The sequence below is a fragment of the Engraulis encrasicolus genome, chromosome 1, assembly GCF_034702125.1.
Source record: "Engraulis encrasicolus isolate BLACKSEA-1 chromosome 1, IST_EnEncr_1.0, whole genome shotgun sequence".
NCBI classification, from domain to species: domain Eukaryota; kingdom Metazoa; phylum Chordata; class Actinopteri; order Clupeiformes; family Engraulidae; genus Engraulis; species Engraulis encrasicolus.
Genome location: NC_085857.1, coordinates 49,031,601 through 49,055,477, shown reverse-complemented (window position 1 = coordinate 49,055,477; position 23,877 = coordinate 49,031,601). Strand labels below are relative to the sequence as shown.

The window sequence follows — 23,877 nt, the reverse complement described above, 5'->3', positions numbered from 1 at the left end:
ACCCTCATACTACACTGTGGCCAATGCATTTTCCATTGAGTGATACTACTTATCCAATCTACCTTCTTTGGTCATGAGCCAGAGGATTGTAAATGACGTCCAAGTGCGCTAATTTCAGCTCAGTGCAATTCAAAACAGGCTCCTCTCTGCTTAAAGGGCATGGGAGAGGCCAATGATGGTTTGTCCATTTATGCAATTTGTTTGTACATTTATCCTGTGGTTCAATTTGGATTTTTGAAGGCTTCGGCAACAGAATATATCTCAAAATCCCATGAGAAGGAATGGAAGCAGAAGCCCAGGACCAATGTTCCCTCTAAGCTGCGCGACTGCGCAATCGCGCACTGCTCTCACGTTCTCAGCGCAGAGCAAATCCATTCAGCGCAGGTAAAACAAGGCGGCAAATTTGTGTGGAGAGGCAGTTGATTGTTGTCCGAAATTTCCACTCATTGTAGCTTTATAACATCCAATCGAAATAAAACATATTCTTTATATGAAACATCTATCTTACAGCAGTTTAAGCGATCACACTAGACGCGGACTTCTGCTTACAATAAGCATTGCGCCTCCAGCTGCTTTTTCAATAGCGATCAGACAGAGCGTGGATACGCCGCGCTTCGAATGCTGATCTTCAAAACAGTGATCACACTAGACGCGGACTTCTGCTTACAATCAGCATTGCGCCTCCAGCTGCTTTTTCAATAGCGATCAGACAGAGCGCGGATACGCCGCGCTTCGAATGCTGATCTTCAAAACAGTGACCAGACAACGTTGTAACAGCTGTCACTCGCAGCCTAATCTACGGCGTTCGGTTGTGTTAAGTAGCCTACACAAAAAGCCTAAATCCATCTCTGTATAATGGATAGAAGACAAGTTCTAGCTCTCCCAGAGCTCGATCGTGAATCTGATATGAATGTTGATAACGGTGTCGTCCATTTTAATGGATGCCTGTCATAGCTTTGCGAGTGGCAACATCTCTCGCGCTATTGGCATCATTGGAAGTGCGTGCTGCTTTCTGCCAAAGAGTTGGTTTAAATTCGTCAAAATGGTGTTGATGAAAGCATTTGTCCACGCAGTGGAAATGTCTTGAAAACACATGAACTAATATGCCTAAACGAACTTCTAGCCTACTGATAAGAAGGTCCATATACTTTTTTAAACAACAGAAGGAGCTCAGTCTGTTTTTAAACTATATTTCTAGAGCAGGAGCATCAATGATTGGAACATTCTAGGAACTTGTTCCCTCTTTGATACAGATCTCTCTTGTTACTCTGTTGTCACACTCAATACCTAACAAATCTGTCGATTAGTGCCTTGCCTCACTTTATTACTAATCACTTTCATGCCGTGATTCAATGATTGCCAGCACCTACCCAATGCCTGATTAATCTGGTCACATGGTTCACTTGCCCCACTATATAAACCTGGACTGTCACACTGCTTTGGTTGCTTATGTGAATGGCACAGCATAGCGCCTGACTCACTGGTGCTCACTGGTACTGGCAATCAATTAATTAACCGACTAGCTGAGTGGTTGGTTTGTTGACAAGGTGGCTGACAGCATAGTGCCGGTTGACCAGCTAGCTGCCTGGCAGGTTGACTGACAGCCTGTCCGCCTGGTCAGTTAACTAGAGGTGCTTAACTCGAATCTTTGAGGCGTCCGGGTTGATTGGATCATTCCAAGGAGAGTATCCGGATTAGACGGATCACTCGGATCACACGGATCACTTATTTAAAATAGGCCTAAATAAAAAATAAATAATAATAATGTATTTTTTAAAACGTTTCTGCCGTTAAATAGCTATGCCTTTGTTGTTCCATTTATCAATTCATGTTGATAAATCAAAGAGTAAGACAGTTTGATCAACAAAACTCACTTTATGAATGTCACAGTTCCTAAACTCATGCTGCGATCCGACCCACCTCTCCTCACTAAACATGCATCCACAACTCGAACAGCCTTTGGCAGCAGTGAAACGGCATGTTCCTGATTTTGCAATAAATAATGTGTGTGTTTGTATTTAAGAAGACTAAAAGTCAAATATTTGGGAGCAGAAGTCTAGTTGAGCAGGGATAGTCAGGAGGCGAGCAGCAGATGACCACTCGCTTCCGCTGCCGAGTTGCCTTGCGACTCGCACACTCGTGGCAAAAACGAAACTTAAGCGTTGATCCGATCCGTAGGGGATTCGCTGCTACCAACAACTCAGTCAGGATTCATCTCACCGAGTCGCCGAGGGCGCCGCTGCTGAGTGACTCGGACGAGGGGAGTGACAGCAGTGGCTTTAAAGACTGTAGCCTACGCTGTAAAACGCAGTGAGTGATAGAGTCACGTCTGTAGACTATAATTTCCCTAAGAGTAGCCTACAGAGTGAGATGTTAAAGCGTTGGCAGAGCACTGTTAACATTTAGAAATGTAGACCTCAACAGAGTCAGAAGCACACACACAGAGAGCGGGGATCCGCGACTCAATTGGCCACAACAGGCTGGACGGATCCAACAGGCTGGACGGATCAAACAGGCTCGATGAATGACGAGGCGGGAGTTGGTTCAGTTTTACTCAGTGAGTGTTCGTGACTGAACAGCATACTAGGGAGATTAGAGAATGGCTGTTGTAGTCAACTAAAGAGGATATATTCCGGTTTCACAATTTCTCGCGCTGTAACTGCCATTTTGTTGACATATTAATGAAATGCCGTCTGACCCGCCTTTGGCGGATCAATGCACGACAGCCATCCGGTCTGTTCGGATGAGGTCTTTAACCGGCTCTCCAACCGGATCCTCCGGGTTTTTTATCATCTCTACAGTTAACTGGCTTGCTGCCTTGCTTGTTGACTGGCTGGTTGACTGGCCAGCTGCCTGTCCGGTTCACTGGCTGCCTGGCTGGTTTGGCCAGTCAACCAGCCAGTGAATCGGACAGGTAGCTGGCCAGTCAACCAGCCAGGCTGTCAAAGCCAGTTGGCTACCTGGTCGGCTGCCTGACAGGTTAACTGGTTGGGTTGTTTCATCTTTTGAAAGCCATCTTGTAGCATAGCATATTTTATGGTGGTTTTTTGCACAATATTAAATGTGGACCACTTGACCAGTTTGACAAATGCATATCCATACAGTCTTTATTTTGATTGTTTTTTAATTCCCCTTTGAGATGACTTAATAAATGAAAGTCCTCTTGAGGAAACTGTCACAGTGACATCACTGCGCTGAGTGACTTTTATTTATCATGCCACACTCATGTACGACTGAACCTGTAGAAGTATGTGCTTAGAGCAGAGTGGCATTATGGTAGTGTCACAGGTAGGGGGGCGCGCGCATTTACGAGCGGCACCCCCTTTAGATTACCCATTACCCGGATGAGTAAACCAAACACACCAAAACATGCCAAGACACAGGAAATCAGTTTTAGAATATTTATTATTTATCTACAGGAATATAAAAATAAAAAAGGGGAGTCCTACGTCTAAAACCCCGTTCCAGGCCCACCACCCCAATGTAAAGTTCAAGGTCCCCAAAGTCAGCAACCCATGATGATACTTGCGCGGAAGGATTCAGTCACTGGTTGGTCTGCGCACAGAGGATCCTTGGCAGGGCTACTGTAGACTCGGCCAGTGTGCGGCTGCTGGGGCAACACACGTGAATCGCACAGCATCCCAGCCACAGCACACGAAAGAGTGAACGGCAAAGCACAGCACAGCACTCGGTGAGGTCAATCAGGAGCAGCCGACGCAGCCGCAGTCACAGTAGCAGGAGTCCGAGAGAGAGAGAGAGATAGAAAGAGAGAGCGAGCGAGCGAGAGAGAGAGAGAGAGAGAGGCAGAGAGACAGAGAGAGAGCGACAGAGGGTGAGAGTCAGGAGCGGCTACGCGTCTGGGAGGGGGTCTTCACTTCTAGAATGCCGTGGCGGCCAGGCACCGGCACTTCGATTTGGGGGGTAGTCCATCACCTCTCGGGGTTCTCCATGCAGACACCATCGATCATGGCAATATGCCGTCGTGCTTCCTCGGAGCTCATTCCGTCCGTGCGATGCACCGGTGCCGTCTCATCCATGCCTGACCCCACCCGGATACCAGTCGCGGCAATACCCCCTCCTTCAGCCGGCTCCTGGCTACAGCGGTCGCTCCTCCATGGCTCGCCCTCTCGCCCGGCAGTCTTCCAGCGTTGCTCTCCCGGCCCCTCTTCTCATCAGTCTTGAACGTTCCGTATAAAACACATTTTCCCCTCCCCGTTTACCAATCACATTTCCCCAAGGCAACCGCTATCCGCCTGTATCAATTAACGTAATCATTACGCCCAATTCATTCACAGTAACCGGATGGGCCGTGTGTTTACATGTCGCGGTGCCTACTAAAAAGGGCTCCCATGGGAACCGATTCCAAAGTTATTCAGTTCTGTCCTGACTGTCAAAATCACCCCCGTGACAGTACCACACTATCTCAGTCATGGCGGAGGATGGGGAGGTGGTACGATACCATGTTGAAGGCATCTCAGACATGGAGGCAGGCAGTGGGGGCGGAGGCGGGAGGAGGTGGGCGGATGAGGGGGCAGGATATGTGCCATGGTCAGAGTAGTTTAGAAAACGGAACAGTGTTGTAATTTTAAACGACTGGCTGGCAACTGTTTTTGTCTGCAAGTTGTTTTAAATTTACATCAATTTGCTGGCAATTATTCCCCATCAATTAGCTGTAAATTACAGTCTGAAATCTTTTACAGTGTATGATAAATAACATTTTAATGTCTAATCACTGCTGCCTTAGTGACTGAATGGATTCTAAAGTCATTAAAACCAGTTTTTGCTGCAAGGGTGAGCTCTACTTCATATTAATGGTATACCTTCTTTGGGGTGCCCATATTTGTGCACGCGCCTATTTTTGTTTAAACCCACATAAAATTGTTTCTGTAACGCCTATGAAAATTCTTCCACTGCTGAAATGTTTCTCTTTCCCTACGGTTTAACATATGCTAAAATGAAGTTGCTGCTTTAAAAGCTCAGTGAGAAATAAACCGATGTAATGATTTTCCAAAAGGGCGCCCAAACTTTCTCATGGCACTGTAAATTAACATTTCCCTGTTGATATGCATTCTCTCAAATTGAAGTGTGCACACCTTGGAGCACCACAGTCTCACAAGCATCTCAAAAGATTGTAAATGGAACAGGCTTGGAAGCGTGGAAGTGAGCGTTAGCAGTTCCATTTTGGCCACTACACACTTATTTCCAAATGATTTAAACACAATTGTTTGGCAGTATTGTTGTAGTGGTGTAAGTTGAAAAGAAAAAAAAAAAAAAAAAAAATTGATATTTCACAAGTGTACACCCAAATCGCAGTCAAAAGCTCTGAAAAGCAACAAAAAGGTAATGAGCACAAACAATGGCCAGTTTGTGTTGAGTTATTTTAAGCTATTTAGCCTACATCTCAGAACACAAAATACCATACATATCATGTTTAAACATGCATGGCTTTCTGGTAGGATTCTGGATATTTTCGAACGGCAAGGATGCAGCAAGTGCAACCTTGCAAAATCTCTGAATTAAGGGTGTGAACTTGGAATTCTGAAGCACACTTACCTTTGGAACAGTACTTAGCAAGTCTCTATGATTTAAATCCGTTACAAATACTATCAAGGGCGTATGGTTTGCTAAAGAATCCTGACAAGTTACACCTGTGAGAAGAAGGAATCACTCAATGGGAGCTCTAGGACCTGGTGTGAGCAAAAAGCGGGCTAACACCCCACCCCAAAAGCCCAAGAAGCAACGAGAGAGCACCTGGTCCTTTTGTAATACATGTAAAATACGTTTATTTTTGTTCCACTTATACAGGACTGAGTTCAGGTCACTCAAACTATTTAGTTGACTATTTACTAAAAGTAAGCCACCAACAGGTATTATGTCTTACCTTTCACTTCAGCTTTTCACACTGACTGAATAGGAGAGTTGGTATGTCTTTGGAGCCAGCAAAATAAGGCAAGGCATTTGCAAGTTAAATGTGCTCAGTGACACTCTGCCTCGCTTCAACCACACAGGTAGCAAAGCTCCTCCTTTGTCTTTGATTTCTCTCTCTCTCTCTCTCTCTCTCTCTCTCTCTCTCTCTCTCTCTCTCTCTCTCTCTCTCTCTCTCTCTCTCTCTCTCTCTCTCTCTCTCTCTCTCTCTCTCTCTCTCTCTCACACACACACACACACACACACACACACACACACACACACACACACACACACACACACACACACACACACACACGTAATTGACAATGGTAAAGAAGCTAATCTGTGAAGGGTGAGGCCGCAGTGAGAACCAGCAGAGGAGCACTGTCATATAATTTGAACTGACATGTCAGGTGAAGGAGCAGGTTATACCTCAGCTCTGTTATTTCTGGAATTTTGGATAATGCTTGCCATACATTTTTCCACAACTACTACAATTTGATATTGCCCAACTCCATCCTACCAGGTATGTATAGATCTAAATCTTCAAGGAACTATTTTCTACTTCATGTGATAGGGAAGGGCTAGTCTGCTTTTGTTGTTGTTGTTTTGTTGTTTGGCATTTTTTACACTTTTGCTATACATACAGTGTATGCTTTTGAGCGTGCGTGCACACACACACCCAATGCTTATCCTTTACAACCCTTATCTACCTTAGAAACAAAGGAGGAATTCCTCCTCGGGCAGTATACAAGAAGACTTGACAAGAGCTGCTGGGAAACACAGGTACGTTAACCTGTCTGTGTTATGTGACATACAACTTGCGCCATAGTTGACAGTAATCATATCATATACCAGGCTTGTACGAAATTCAGAATTTCTGAATTAAATTCAATTCAGGAAGTGGAATTGAATTTGAATTGAATTGACTCCACCCCTACAGGATGTTGAATTGAACTGAATTTGAATTACAGGAAATGGAATTCAAAATGGAATTGAAACTCACTGTAATTCAGGAAGTGGATGAACACGCAGTTTTTGTGTTTTCAAAATAATAAAATAATAGTGTAGCTAAGTACAATAGTATTAACAAAAATATGTATTGCTAATAAATGTAACTATAAATGTATTCAGCATTCAAAATGATAAGTAAATGTTGTATAAACCATGCAGGCCCCCATTGTGATTTTCAGTAGTTGCATGTATAATAATTAGTGTTATGCAAGGCCTACAGATGACTTTCACACTTCTTATTTGTTATGTACCAAAATGTATGTAAATATTACCACCTAAGGTCTACAGCAAATAGAGAATGGCATTGTACTAACTCAAAATGGTTAAAAAACCCGAAAGTCAAATAATTACCTACCCAAATCCTAAAGCACTGCTAGGATGCAGCCCAACAGGTGACCTAAGGGGGCTATAATTCACTCTTCCCACCCACCTTGCAGTGCCGGGAATAGACACATGCTTATAAATATACAGCACCATCTATTGTTCTTATTTTGTCATTACTTTGAGTTTCTTTCAATTTTACACCACCACCCAGGGATGGGCAAAGACTCAACTAAATGTATTTCAAAATACAATGCAAAATACCCAGCTCTAAGATGTTACAAATACGTTACAAAATACATAACAGTAAATGTATCAATAATCAAAATACTGTATTTTGCATTTTCAAAATACAACAGAAACTAGGTATTTGTGTGTGTCCTGACTTTCAAGCTAATGAGTCTGGCTATTTGGTGTAGCGGTTAGAGCCCCAGTCTTGCATTCCAGAAGTTCAAGGTTCGAGTCTCAGCAAGGAAATCCAATTTCCCTTCGCTTCTCAATGACTTTTATGGCATGACCAAAAATAACAATTCAATTCACTTACACATTAAAAGGTAGGCCTACTTTAAACCACACAAACTCCTGTGTAACCATAATTTCCAGTCATTGAACAAACAATAATGTTACAATTATTAGATTAGATTAGATTAGATTAAACTTTATTTATCCCCAAGGGGAAATTCTTTGTCCAGTTTGCTCTGTAGATTAAAAAGAGAAGTAAAAATAAAAATAAAAAGAATATGAAAATAAAAAAGTAAAAAAAGTAGATAAAAATAAATAAGGTGGTCATGCAGAAAAGTCCAGGAGTTTCTCTTTGTCCTTAATGGACAGATTACACAGTTGCATGGCTCTTGGGACAAATGATTTCCCCAGTCTGTCAGTCCTGAATTTCAGTGCTCTCAGCCTCCAGCTGAACACACTCTTTTGTTGGATGATTGTGTTGTAGAGTGGGTGCGTCTTGTAATTATGGAGAAGACTATATAAACAATGGGCTACTTGGCACAACTAGCATTTAAAAAATGGTACAGATATGTCAAGGTCTGTATGTGAGTTCAATAAACAAGAAAGTGTATCTTGTAAATTATGTCCACGTATCTTGCAAAGCGTCAATAATGCACCATTTGTGGCCTTAGAGCACCATCTTGTGGGTGATGCATGGTGCAGCATTAGTAATGATCACGGTTGCACCTTTGGTGCTGAGCATGGCAATTTCAATTATTGACGATATTTTATCAAGAGTGGCGTTTTTTGATTCAATAATTCAGAGTTTTGAAGCTGGTTATTCGTTAGTAACTCGTAGTCAGGTAGTCACCTGCCAATGTTACCTGGGAATTGAACTGTCAATCTTTGGAGTCCTTCACCCCTTTCCCAGACAAACACTTTTACATTCCAATATAGCTACAAGCATCACTTACATACTATTTGATCCGTGTTCCTACAATGTAATTGCATTGTTCAGGAGAAAGAAGGCTATTGTATTTTCTCTTTTTTTTTGAAAATTCAAAATACAGGGTTGGGAAGTATTTTGATACAAACTTCAAATACTTGTAATTCCCTGACATGAAATACAAAATTCAAAATACTATGTTCTATTTCGAAATGTATTTTAATTGAAGTATTCGAGATACTGACCATCCCTTCCACCACCTAATGTCAGTATTATGTCATTGCTTTGAATTTCTTAGAATTTAAATTCTGTGAAATTCAGTTTCCTGCCATTCCAATTCGAATTGCAATTCCATTTCCTGTTTGGAATTTCAATTCAATTCATATTGAAATTCAAGAATTGAATTTGAGTTTTGGGGTCATTCTCAATTCAATTCGGAATTTCGTACAAGCCTGTCATATACAGTACGAAATGTGTGCAATCGTTCTACATGTCAATTGGTATGAAATAAGGCATTGCGTTTCAGAAATGGGGGATTATCAACTAGGCAACTAGGCTCTCCCAGTTGTAGCTCTAGTCATTTCAAAGTAGTGACTCATCAACGTCATTGGTGACTAATGAGATATAGTTCAATGTGGTTTAAAATCAGCTTTTTTCATTTACCAACGAGCTCTGTACAAATGTGCTGATAACACATCGAACTTGATTTTCGTTTAGGCAAACTTGTAAGCAGAGACGGATTTAACTGCCGGTCAGTATACTTCCCCTTTTGTTTCCTGTTTTTGCTGCACACAACACAGTATCTTTACAAACATGTGCCATTATACCAGTGTTTCTCAACAGGGGTGCCACGGAAACGTGGCTGATAAATAAATTATGTAATATGATACATTTTTGTCTAAATGCTAAGTTAATGCTAGTCAGTGGAATCTTTCATCTGCCATTTACGCACAATAAAGTAAATATAGGTCACCCCAGTCAGCTGCAACTTTGAACGTAGGTTGTGTGACGTCTCCAAAAGCTTTTCTAAGCTTTTGTGGTATCAGATATGATGCCATGTCACGGCTTGTTGGTTTGGGGTGCCTTGAAATTTTTCATGAATTGAAAGGGAGCCTCGCCTTAAAAAAGTTGAGAAACACTGCAATATACAGTAGACCTACCCTTGATTTGTTATTATACCTTCATTATTAAACCTGTAGCTGATTGTTAGGTCAGGATGGAATCAGCTAGGTCACCATAGTCCATCATAGACAAAACTGTCCCATTTCAGCTGCAATTGTTGACCCAGTTTACCTGACTCCACTACTATATTCACTAAAATTACTTTTCCTTAATAAAGTAAAGACCATTGTCCAAATGTTTTGATATTGATTGAAAACTTTAAGAAAACAACTCAATCACACTTTGTGCCATATAATCACTGATTCAGCCATAATATTCTTATGATCATGACAGCGTAATCAACATGACGGGGGGCTCGACAGGGGCCAAGTGCTGGGTCCACCGTCACTTCAAACCTTTGCTCCTTCATGATACACCGATTAAAGTTATTTTTCCTTATACAGGACACTTGCAGTAATATTATATCCCATTTTGTGTTTGGCTGCTAATTTTTAGAAAGATAATAACCCAAAACCTTATTTATCCCACTTTACCTGATGTCCCAATTTACCTTAGATCACCTATATCATTCAAGGGCATTGGGTAGGTTTTTGGGGGCAGGTTTTTCATTTAATTGGGCAGGATTTTTAATGGCCATATAAATCAATGGAATTTGTTTCGAATTATGAAGTATTTAGTGCCTCCAGGTGGTTTTTGAGCTTCTTTTGGGCAAATTTGACACATTTAGCAACTCTGTCTGGGCTCTAATGTTGCATTACATAGCCTATATTAAAGGGGCATTCCACCGGTGGAGACATGAATATGTTACTGAAAGTGGGTCATATGTATAGTAGAATAGTAACATACATTTCTAATTTGGTGCCTTCTTGGCCAAGAAAAGGCAGAAAATGACTTTTTAGTGCTTGTGGATTTGTGACAACAATCCCCATAATGCACTGCAATGCTCAAGTTCCACAGGCCACACCCAGTTATTTGGGACTCTATGCATCACCCCTCCCTCAGCTTGCAGGCAGTGTTGCCAGATTGGGCTGTTTCCCGCCCAATTGGGCTGCTTAGGATGGTCGTGTGCGGGTAAAAATGGCATTTAGCAGAAAAACCCGCCCAATTTTAGCCATAGAAATCAATAGAATTGGGCGGGATTTTGAGCTTCTAGGCTGGTTTTGAGCATTTTTTGGGCTGGAAATCATCAGCCTCATCTGGCAACCCTGTTTGCAGGTGCATCACAGTGGGACAGACATCACTGGAAAGGAGAAGCTGGAGCACACTGCAGCTTAGTTTTCAAGACTTTATTTTGTGCACACACGCGACCAACGTTTCTGTGTTGCTACACCTTCTTCAGAGTCAAATGATAGCAAGAGAGAGACACACATTTCAAGACTTGACATTCACAGGTGATCCTACTTGGTTTGGCTAAATTGGTCTGATCTCATTGCAGGTAATTGACCCCACCCCCCAACACCAGGACAAGATTGTAGACAATTAGACAGCTTGCCAACTTCCCAAAACAAAATAAAAAAGTGAAAAAAAAACAATACACAAAGAACATTGTCAATAAAACCACAGCTACAATTATTAGAAGACCACAGCCGCGATGCTGGAACAATTTGTTACAGAGAGCAAGACATATTGTGTTCCTCATTTATGCCCTGAGGCTCCACTGAATTTAGAGTATGAATCCAAAATGCCTTTCCTCAAAGCCTCTCCGTCTAATTGTCTGGAATCTTGTCCTGGTGTTGGGGGGTGGGGTCAATTACCTGCAATGAGATGAGACCAATTTAGCCAAACCAAGTGGGATCACCTGTGAATGTCAAGTCCTGAAATCTGTGTCTCTCTCTTGCTATCATTTGACTCTGAAGAAGGTGTAGCAACACCGAAACGTTGGTCGGGTGTGTGCACAAAATAAAGTCTTGAAAACTAAGCTGCAGTGTGCTCCAGCTTCTCCTTTCCAGCTATGCCAGTGACTTACTGGCAGTGTTGCCAGATGAGGCTGATGATTTCCAGCCCAAACAATGCTCAAAACCCGCCTGGAAGCACTAAATCCCGCCCAATTCTATTGATGTCGATGGGAAAGATTGGGCGAGTTTTCCTGTAAAATGCCATTTTTACCCGCAGACGGCCATCCCAAGCAGCCCAATTGGGTGGGAAACAGCCCAATATGGCAACACTGCTTACTGGAGCCTCAATGCCAGTGATTTCAAAAGCACTGGGACACTGATCTGTGATAGGTCTGTTAGAGCATTAGGTCCAACCCCCTATGGGCGGGGTTGAAAAGGTGGGAAAAAGGCTTGTAGTCTCAACAGAAATCCACCTCTCTTACACTTCCTATGTCGATGATGCAAAATGACCATTTTTACATCATTGACATAGGAAGTGTGAAGAGATGAATGTGGATTTCTCCAATCTCAGGGGGAATTGAGAGATTTTTGAAAGACCATTCAAAAGTATGACTGGGTGTCTATCAATGGAAAGCCTAATGCAAAATGGGTGGAGTGTCCCTTTAAGGGTTAGTAGGCCTACATGTATATAGGATTGTAGCCAGACAAAGTCATTTGCAAGTATGCTGCGCATCCCCAAATTTGATCTTTCCATATTAATATTTGTCAATAAACTAATATTTCCTGGTCTTACCAAAGTTTGCAGCCATGTCTAGAACTGGAAATTCATGGAGAGGATGCATGAAATATGTAGATTTCCCTGTCATAATGAATTCTTAGAAATAGCTGGTGGGGGAAAAAAACATTTATGAATGAGCAACACCAAGCGTGCAAATAAAGTATTGAAAAACAAACTATACTTTCAAAGTTTCAAGAGATGACGAAGACGACTATGCACATCAGAGTCTCCAGGCCAAACATCAGTTGTATCAAGACACCCTGTTGAGGATGAGAGAGAGCACTGCTGCACAGAGACTGCTTCTTGGTGAGTCATGATTGAACACTTACCTGATTGACCTAAATGCTTGAATAGAGCACTACATAATACTACGATATGAAAAAGATATAAGCATTGAGGGACTTCCCTGAATATGTGGAAACATTGAGCCAACGTGTGCTCTCCAGACGTGTTCACCGTCTGGTGAGAACCAGGCTACATGACTGAATTGGTGTTGTCTACTGCAAAATGTTGTTATTTGCTCAATATGTTTCCACATATTCCTGGAAACCCCTCTATGTTTATACCTTTTTTACATTTTATTGTAGCAATTTGTTAACCCATCTGCACCCTCCTAGTGACGCAACACCTTCGGTGTTGCAACTAGTCAGGTCAAGAGCAATGCAAGTACTTCCTGAGTTCCCAAAAATACGGGAACTCCTTTCACTTTGTCGGGAAGTAAACAACCATAAGCAAACCAAGGAAGGCAGGTCAGCCATACCATCTGGGAAATGTTCATTGTTATGCTCTTGGTCAGACCAAGTCTCGAAGAGATTTGAAAATTGATGATAATCAGGCTAGTAATTTCTAGTGCTCTGTTCAAGCAGACATATTTCTGCTCAACATAAGTTCTTGTTTTTTTTTTTTTAGATAAGTAGAAACACAAAAGTGTGTTTCATTTTCATTTTCACTTTCACTTTCTCCAAACAGTTCCAACCAATGAGGCTGTGGAACGAAACCGCTACCAGCACCAGTGGAAGACTGAAGACCGCCAGCGCTACATCCAGGAGAGGGTGGAGATGACCGTCTCCATCATAACAGCATTGGGGGTGGGAAAGTGTTTCCATGGATTCCAGGGCATTGTGTCAGGTTCGCTGACTGGCTTTGGCATCTGGTTCTTCACTGGTCTCTTTAGACACTGGTATGGACGATAACTAATCTTGGGTATGTGTGACTGTTTAAAAAGATTGAACATTAAGACCCTTGGAATGGATGATTCAAGTTTCAAGGCAGTACTACAATCTTTCAATTTAGTTGATTATTTTAGCAGCGGTATGGACAGTGGCTGAGGATGGGTTTGTCTCTAACAACCAATAGGACATTTAATTATATCCTAATTCAAACCTATGTCGTAGTAAATGACATTTAGAGACTAGTTAGGAACAGCCAATTCGGGTGTTTTTGTTGCCTGTATAACTGCATCTGTGACTGGCTATGTCTTTCCATTTAAAATAAGTGAAAATTATTATTGATAGGCTATGCTGTGTGTATGTCAATGAGTATGACAATCAATGAGTTTTTTTTCCTCACTTGACAAAGGACAGGATACGCATTGGATAGTCATTACGCCTAATAATTTATTGATATTGATAAGAAATTAAATTTGGCCAAATGAACAATTGTTGGCTACCTAATAATATGGTTTATTTCTCATTGCATTGCACATGCAGGTTCACCGTTGGAACAGCACCAGCTTAATCCAAATAAACAGTTTTGTTCTCACGGTTTATATGTGTAGATGTATACTATTGACTGAACACACTCTCCCTTCAATCATGGAACCCATCAGTCCTGTACATCTGCAATGTGTCGATATTTGCATGAAATTTGAATACTGTTATTGCAATAAGAATAATGAGAATTTTTAAAAAATAAATCCAAATAAATTTATGCTGCATTGGAGGAGTAGGGAGTAGGCCTATATTTCTGTTTCTTGTTGCAACATGTCATCATGCATAGGCGTATCTATGACACGCTGATTTGAACCCATTATTGCTTGTGTCCAATACGCATTTTCAAGTTAAGTCGTGCTCCACAACGCCTTGTGACAGGTTAGGTTTAGGGATGGTTCTGGTTTAGGCACAATTTAGGTAGAAATTTGCCTAATCTCGCTGTTCTTGGCAAAAGTAAAGCAGCAGAAACATTGCTTTACTGACAGGTTAGGTTTAGGGGTGGTTTTGGTTAGGGCACAGCAAAGCATATTTGCGTTTAGTAACAGAAATGCGCTGTGACAAAACAAAATCGCCGACACGGGGGGAAAACTGTGCAAACCTCGTCACGTGTCAAAAGTGCAAGAAAGCGCTTCACCGTTGCGTTGAGGAGCACGCTTTAACTTCAAAATGCGTCGCACCAGCACGCTGAATGCACTAGTGTGCGATACATGCACTAAAGCATGATGACAGCCTGCTTGTTGGGATATTCCAGACATTGTCAGTTACGCAGTACATGTCTTTGTTTGCGCCCAGGACAAACAAAAATATCGGTGCACTGTGGTGAGGTCTCACATTATTGTGTGTGTGTGTGTGTGTGTGTGTGTGTGTGTGTGTGTGTGTGTGTGTGTGTGTGTGTGTGTGTGTGTGTGTGTGTGTGTGTGTGTGTGTGTGTGTGTGTGTGTATTATTCCTGTTTATTCTAAAGGATTACTTTCAAATTATGTATGTTTGGAACATGCAAAATCAGCCAAAATGTATCTTGTTTTTTATTAATACTTTTAACTTACAGTACCCCTATACTTAGACATTGCTGGGGTATTTCTTTAGGCGGTGGAATGTATATGAAATAAGAAATTGTATGCATTCTCTTGACACTGTTTGTGCGAAGAAATGCATGAATGTATCTAAAATAACTTTAGGAAACTTTGGAGAAATTGTACAGCGTAGGCACTACTTTCCTATAACTGCACCAAGAGCAGCCCCACAGCCTGCCATGCAACCTGCTCCATTCTTTGCTCCTTGAACTGCTCCTTCCAATGCTGCTAATGGATGTCCTCCTCCACATACTGTTCCCACCATTGCTCCGATTACCACTCCTCCACCTGCACCTCCATCCGGGAGTGTCTCAAGCTTGAGTTACTTTTCTGGCTTATTCTCATCAAACACTCCCGGCAATCACCGTGACCTGTCTGCCATCTACTTCCCCACTCTCTGCTGAGGCGGCTGAGGTGATGGGGTCAAAACTGATGTCTTCGTGAAAGGTCTTTCTCCCTAAGATTGTGTTTCCTGTGGAGCTTTTTCCAGCTCCGGTTTTGCCTAGTAGAACAATCCTTAGTGGTTTTCCTATGGCGAACAAGAGGGATGTGTTACATACACTGTAGTTAAATTCTTAATTGTCAATAATGCCCTCACTGCTGCTACAGATTGTTAACTTCTCAACAGTATCACCCTAACCCAGTGGTTCCCAAACCTTTTCAGCGGGGACCCCCTTTTGTACTTCTTTTTGTCTGTTAATTTTACTAGATTTTCCAATAATAGATGTCCGCTATTATTGCTAGAAATCCACAAGACAGCAATTACATCTATTAGACGTACAAATGAGTACAAGTCCCTTTTGTCTTCGACCCCCATCAATACCTCCACAACCCCCTAGGGGTCCCGACCCCCAGTTTGGGAACCACTATCAAACCTATATCCCTTCTTCTCGTCATCCATCTGTCTGTCTCTCTCTGTGCACCTGTCTCTCTATTTTGCTATTTCACATTATCTTACTCACTTCACTCGTTTACTCAAACACATTGGGCCTATTTCAAATTGCTAACCTCGTCAAACAACAGTGCAAAGCTTTTGGTCCATGTTTGCAATGTGTTCTTCCAATTTCCAAATTCACAAACAAAAATACAACATGCGTTCTTTATGACAGATTGATGGAAAATCACGCAGAACATAGTCCCTGAAAAGCAAAGCAAAGAATGCAAATGCAAAGAAACAAATGTGTAAAAGAGATTGACAACTTATACGTTGGGCATGTCAGCAAAGGCCATGGATAAAAGCCTCAGCTCATTGTAATGCAATGCAATTTAATGTAATGCCAATGGCATAATTTGCTTGCTAACAACCATAACTTGCTTATTGAACCAACTGGGACAACTACGAGGAGTCAATTGTGTGAGTCATCATACAGCTACGTAAAAACCTGGTACAAAAAGAGGAGTCAATTGATGTATTGTTGCAATTTTACTATCATGATGATGTTTTTTTTAAAATCTAAAGAACAATGAAAAAAAGTAATCAGATAGCGCACGCACACGCATGCACGCAGGCGCGCGCACACACACACGCACACACACACACACACACACACACACACACACACACACACACACACACACACACACACACAGACAGTCCGTGTGCAGTTGTACCTGGCTTGTCCAGTAGATGGCTTCATGCCACCATAAATATGTTCAACTGTCAACCCTGCTGCTGCTGGCCGATAACCAGGACCCACCCCTACATGGTCATGTGGATCAATGGGGTGTGTCCAGTAGTGATGTCACAGTGCAAAAGACATTGAAGAGGGCAGTGAGTGTGATTACAACTTGGTGAAGAACACAGTCATAGAAGACAGGCAGAAGATAGTCCAACAGAGCAGGGTCTTGCTGTTCTACTAAGAGAGTGTTATTGTGTCCAGAATAAAGGGCCAGATATTAATCACTTTGTGTGTTAAATAATCTCTGGGATTACATAACTGTATAAATTGCATTTATTTGCATTTATTTGCTGGGAGTGGTTTGCTTGAAGCTTGGTGAGTTTGATTTGCTTTTGTAAATCACTATTTGGTCAATGTCTTACTGTGATTTATTTCTCAGGGCATATATACTTTGCCTGTATATGTCAGTGCCTAATCCATTTCATATTATTACACATGCATTGCTGACCTCCTTAGTTATTCTGTCTGAATGGCTCGTAGGAGGTTCTAAGTTGATGGGGAATACCCAATGCCTCCACTATACAGTATACATAATGTCTTTACAGTACTGGATGTTGGGCTATTCGTCTGTAATACTTCATATCTAATTGTGTGTGCAATATGAGATGTATGAGGGACATTCAATTGAAAACAATAAATTCATTCTTAAATTTATTTATTATTGTAATGCATTTCTTTATGTATGAACTGGCCCATCTGACTCCCTTTCCTCCCCTTCGGTCATTCGGGTTTGTCAGTCTATGAAGGTGATTATTGTAGAGAACATGTGTATGTTACAGAGGTGTATGACACAGTTAACTGCACTACCATTTATTTTTCCTTTATTTTCTTATTTGTCCATTGTTGGTATTACATTACAGACACAAACCGGTAGACATTTATTGATTACAACTTAGCATCACTGGCGGAGCAGGGTGGGGGCATAGGGGCCAGGAACTCCGGGCCTCAGTATTTATCAACTATTGTACTTATAATATGCATTATTTATACTATTTATTTATACAAGCATGGAAAATAGAACTTGGAATATACGTCTAGATGAATGCAACCAGTGATTTGATTGCATACAATAACTGATTCATTTCACCACAATGACAAAAAACACATCATTAACCACTTATTGCAAGACACTGTTATTGTCCCTACCCAAATGTGAATTGAGAATTATGCATAGACCTATATACAATGTGATTGAAATATGTTGCTGAGAAGTTCATGATTAATGTAATTATGTTGTATTGTATTTACAAAACAGAATGAGTGACAGAAGGAAAAATAAATAATAGTGGCATGGTATTCCAATGAGTTATTGGTATTATTGCACCTTGGCTGATATTGCACTACAATTGCTTACTATTGGACTATTTGAATAGGTTAATACTATTACAAATTCATTTTTCTTTTGCCTGCTTTCCTTAATTGCATTCAGCACAGTGTGACCTGAGTCTCCGAACTATTGGAACGACCTCAAACGATGGCTTGACACCAAATCTGGCGTAGCTCCTAGAATGCAGAGGCTTTTTAGTTTTTTGTGATATTTTTCATACACACCACTTGTATAATATTCTGTGTCATTTTTAGAAACCATTTTGTCTATCATGACTAACAACTGTTCAACCTCATCAGTACTGTCACTCTTGTTGTTGAACACATGTCTCCCCCGACATGTTGCAATGATTTCACACAGTTGGCTACTGGACTGGATGTGTTCTTCCAATTTTTCCTTACCTATTTGATCAGCATGTGTGAACAAGACAATAGTGTAGTTCAAAGCTCTTTCCCCGAAATTGGTTTTAATCCAGTCAACAAGCTTTCCATCTTCAGCAGTCAGTCTCAAATCCAACCTGATAACCAGGAGGAAAGCGTGAGGCCCAGGCAACGACAAGTCCACACACCATTGGATTTCTTTACTCAGTTCACTCTCATTTAGTTGACAGTCAAAAATACCAGGCGTATCAACAATGGCAACTTGGGAATTACCCACTGAAGCTGTTGACTTCTGGGAAATTCTTGTGACAGAGACTGGTAAACACTTTGATGTGAATGCGTTTTTCATGAGAATCCTGTTACCACTTGAACTCTTTCCAGATCCATTCTTCCCAAGAAGTACAATTCTCAGCTCTGTAGATTTCACTATGAGTCAATCAAAATTGTATTACTGAGAGATCAATTCAGTGGTGACAGTTTTCTTAATCAAATCAGTGACATTTAGTAATGACAATTCAATAGCCTACTTTCCCCACTGTAATCACTGCAATACAGCACAATTTGCGGAATGTGTTGCAATATAACACTGTGCAATGTTTATGTACTGTATTTGCAACAATAATTGGCATTGATAACCCTAACCACAACCGAGAACACAGAAGACATTTTATTTTCATATAGCCTACATCAATAATTACTCTCTAGAAAATAAATGTATTCTGCATTATTTCTGACACTATGTATAACATATCTAAATTATGTTGTATATTACATATTATGTACATGATAGGTATATATATATATATATATATATATATATATATATATATATATATATATATATATATATATATATATATATATATATATATATATATATATATATATATTTTAAAGGAATCAAATACTTACATCTGAGCTTGTCCATCTTCCAAACCAAATTCGAGCGCAATGTATGCTATGTACCGAACCTACAGGTAGTGTATGTCATCCCCTTTGCATGTGCCATTTATAGTACACCCTTAGACTAGGTGCACAACAGTCCCTCCCTCCAACTCACTTACCTCAGTCTCTCTCTCTCTCTCTCTCTCTCTCTCTCTCTCTCTCTCTCTCTCTCTCTCTCTCTCTCTCTCTCTCTCTCTCTCTCTCTCTCTCTCTCTCTCTCTCTCTCTCTCTCTCTCTCTCTCTCTCTCTCTCTCTCTCTCTCTCTCTCTCTCTCTCTCTCACACACACACACACACACACACACACACACACAGGTATACATACTTTACATTCACTTGCTGCCATACAACATACACAACAGAATGGGTGAACACAGCTGTAAGTAAATGATTTCCCTCTTCTTTTTTCTCCAACTGTAGAAATAGCCAAAGTAACATACTGTATAACTTTCCATAGACATGTGTGAAGAACTGTTCTAATTATAGTTAATGAAGTGTTGACGACCAGAATCAGGTTTTACTAGTGTACATGGTCACATGAACCTAAGCTTATATTACTTTGGCATCGGTTGAGCAACAGTCCTATATTTCACAAAGGGTTTTGCAATTACTTTGCATTTAACAACAAAATGATCAGCCCATTTTCTTTTATTTTTTCTTTCTTTCTTTCTTTCTTTCTTTCTTTCTTTCTTTCTTTCTTTCTTTCTTTCTTTCTTTCTTTCTTTCTTTCTTTCTTTCTTTCTTTTTCTACAACAAATACTAGTATTACTACTACTGCTGCTGCTACTACTACTGCGGCTGCTGCTGCTGCTGCTGCTACTACTACCACCGCTGCAACTGCTGCTACTACTACTACAACTTCTACTATTTCTAATGTTAATAATAATACATGGTGTGGATGGAGTATCAAAAAATTGTGCTGCTTTTCTATGCCATCTGACTTTAAAGATATAGTGTCACTGTCTTGGATTTTTAGTTGCATATACAGCTCCAGGCCTTTTTATTAGAACATTGTGAAAACGTTGATTTATTTCCATAATTCCATCAATAATGTCATACTGTCATGGATTGTAGATTCATGGCCCAGTCTATTAACTATTCCAATCATTCAACTTTTTCTTTTTAAATATGTTGGCCTTCCAGCTAAAAAAAAATGAATTGGGGAATTCACATCATTAGAATATTGTAGTAAAATCACAATTTTCTTCATCAAAATTTGGGTCACATCAAATCAGTTGAAATTTGGTACTTTCTACATAACATGCAATGTGCAATACTTGGTTAGGACTCTCTCTGTCTTAATACTTGTAACGGCCATGATGCATTTAACATTGAAGTCCATGGCAGAAACAGAGCATGGGAGATATGGAAGCCCAGATATCCTTGATGCTTTGCTGTCAGCTGTTCTTCTTTGTTGACCTGGTGTCCCACACTTCACTCTTCAATTTACCCCGTAGATTTCCATGCCACGTTTTGGTGTTAACTCACCAGTTTAATTCTAACTCAACAGAAATAAAACCCCATTCATTTTCAATGGGGTTTCATTTCTGGTGATTTAGAATTAAACTGGTGAGTTAGCGCCAAAACATGGCATGGAAATCTACAGGGTATATTGTCTGAGGACACCAGAAATACTATTATTTGCAAAAACAAGACCTCCAAATAATAAAAGGTCATCTCAAAAGACCCTAGTATACCATTTCCAACACTGTGTTGTGTTATTCAGAAATCTGCCAAACAGGGAGCTGTAAAGAACATCCTTGGATGTGGGGTTGAGGGAAGAAATTATGATAGATGTCTGTAGAAGTCGGTGCAAATAATGACAAAACACAGGGTCTAACATCTACAGACCTGAAGGTCAACTTTGAACTGTTTTGGGTAGTTTTTTTCAATAAGCATCACAAGTTAAACACTACACAAAGTATTGGTTTTTGGTTGGAGGCAAAGGCAGACCACATTGCTTCATGAAAGTCATAAAAGGAAACATCTGAAGTCTGTATACACAAACAGCATGTTTGCATATTCTGCAAGAAAGTCTTTAAGGAAAAGGACACCCTACCAAAAATCAAGCATGGTGTCAGATCTATAATATTATGTCACCCCATTGATGCATTGGCTTTGACCACATCACAGGTATCATGACCGGCATCACAGATATCATCATTTACAGGAAAATGTGTAACCATGTGAAGGAACACTTGGTTTGAGGTGAAGACCATGTTCACTCCAGCAAGACAAAAACCCAAAGTACACATCCAAATGCACACATCAAAATGCCACCAGAGAAGTGCAAGAAGCTTGTAGACAAATATCAAAATCTTTGGAGGCTGCTATTGCTTTCTAATGGTGTGAAACCAACCCGTTAAGGAGGGGTGCCAATATTCATGGACATGCCCTTTTTCATGTTTTTGCTTGAAATGACAAAAAGCATTTGGAATAAAATATTTTGCTATTCTAAATATCTTTGGACCTTCAATTAAAAGATCCTGTTGGTAAAAGTTGTTTATATTTCCATTTATTTCTGGATATATTGCACACTTTGTAAATAAAATTAAGAGGTGCCAATACTAACTGGCGGCGCTGTATTAATCCCGAAGGAAGACATTGTGTTGATGTGAAAGGGGGTTTACAAAGTTTACTACTACAACAGTAAAAGGTTTCCACATTGCAAATGTAACATCTTTAGAAAACTGGTAACAAGCCATCTAAACTGAATGCTTGAAAATCTGGCTAAAGTTGTACATGATTTTGTTGGTACTGTAGTGAATATGACTGAATGAAGTGGTGTTTGAATTCACTTGTGTGAAAACAATGTAAAAGACAACATAAGTTGGCTGAAATGTCCTGTGAAGGTTGCAAAAGCATTAAAGGTATTGAAAACATAAGGACATGTATATGTCCCCGGTTCTCTGAAGGAGTGAGAGAGATTACTCTCTCTATGGGAGGTCCGCTCCACTGAGGACATCCACCGAACACCTATGAAATTACCTGCCGACTGGCAAAAGGCCGCTAGATCTCGCCTCACCGCCTTCCGAGGGGGGCTATAAAAGGCTGTGGCACATGCCCAGTCCCTCTTCCACCAGTAGATCCCTGAGCTTTCTGAAGGAGAAGGGAACGAGAGGAAGTAGACTCTCTCCCTCCTTCAGAGTACCACAGAAATATGTAATTTATGTTCTCTTTATGTTGTTTGTTCGACTACTCTCCTATGGGACTTACAAACGCTCCCGATCGTAAACACTGGTGTCCTAGGGTCACCGACTGGGGTTCTGCCTCACAGAGAGAAAAAGCCCAGGAATAAGTGGAAATCCGCAGGGCACAGCCAGTGACCTGCCGGTCTTGTGGCAGACGCCTTGGAGAACGAGGGCCATGCCCTCCCTCACTGACGTCCGCTCAGCCTTGAATGGGCCACACCCATAAAGCCCACAGCTCTGGATGTGGGTGAAAGAGTTCACCAGGGGCCTGGGAAAGCAGGTCCCTTCTCGAGGGCAGCTTCCAAAACTAGTCATGCGCATTTAAACAGCAATGCAATATGGATTAAAATGCTGCATGACGGTTAGATTTCCTGTCAAACTTCGAAATTTCTGTGATGTTGCGTTGACGAGGTGACATGTCACATGGTGTCAAACTATTGCGGGATGAATGCGACTGCAGTCAGATCTTGCAACCTCTGCAGTTGCTTATCCCCTTCAACGCTCGTCCACCGACCGCCTCCGAGGTCACGCGCCCATGAACTGGTTGGTCAACAACTCACTCACGTGTGTATATGAGTCTTGTCTGACATCTCTACACAAGTTTGCGCAGGTCCCCACTTCAGCTCCTCCTCACTGCCTGTCCTCCCACTCCTCACACGTGGTGTATTAGTAGAGCAAACTGGTGCGAGCTCATCGTCTCATTCATATTTGTGGCCGACTTTAAATGCACTGTATTAACACCCACATCGTGACAACAAGTTCTCGCTCACATGCTTCGCCAATGTTGGTCGACAGCAACAAAGTCGTATGGGGCTAGTGTAACTGCCTGGAGCCTGAACCGCCTTGGTTGTTAATGTAGGCTACCACCATTGTATTGTCCGTACGGTCCATGATCTGGTACCCAGATACGAGAGTCTTGAAGTGCCTTAGACCTAGTAACACTGTCAGGAGTTACAAGTAGTTAATGTGACACGCGGCCAGCTGGTAAGACCAGGTACTGCTGACACCATAATCATCAAGCAATGCCCCCCCACCCTGTGAGGGATGTGTCAGTATGGAGGGTCTTGCGAGAGGACACCGACCCCAGAGGGGATCCTCTACTTTGAATACATCCTGTCTCCCTCCATGGCATCAAGGACAAAAGGCAGCTGCCAGACACCGTCACCGGACGGGAGTTGCTGCAGACTGGACATACACACAGTGTGCAA

At 41.3% G+C, this 23,877-nt stretch overlaps 1 protein-coding gene across 1 annotated transcript; it reads right to left on the bottom strand.

Annotated features, from left to right (window-relative positions):
- Window positions 1–18,242: 18,242 nt before the first annotated feature.
- On the bottom strand, window positions 18,243–19,462 carry LOC134457929 (GTPase IMAP family member 2-like). The gene is made up of 3 exons (XM_063209978.1): window positions 19,447–19,462; window positions 18,435–18,960; window positions 18,243–18,330 (listed from the first exon to the last, which is right to left on the bottom strand). The coding sequence occupies exons 1-3, from the start codon at window positions 19,460–19,462 to the stop codon at window positions 18,243–18,245; spliced, it is 630 nt and encodes a 209-aa protein (XP_063066048.1).
- Between the last annotated feature and the right edge of the window lie 4,415 nt (window positions 19,463–23,877).

Excerpts from the sequence above, each read along its gene's own strand:
- LOC134457929 (XM_063209978.1), bottom strand. Across the intron at positions 18,331-18,434 it reads ACTGATGAGGTTGAACAGTT|GAGCTACGCCAGATTTGGTG; the intron begins GTTAGTCATGAT and ends TCTGCATTCTAG.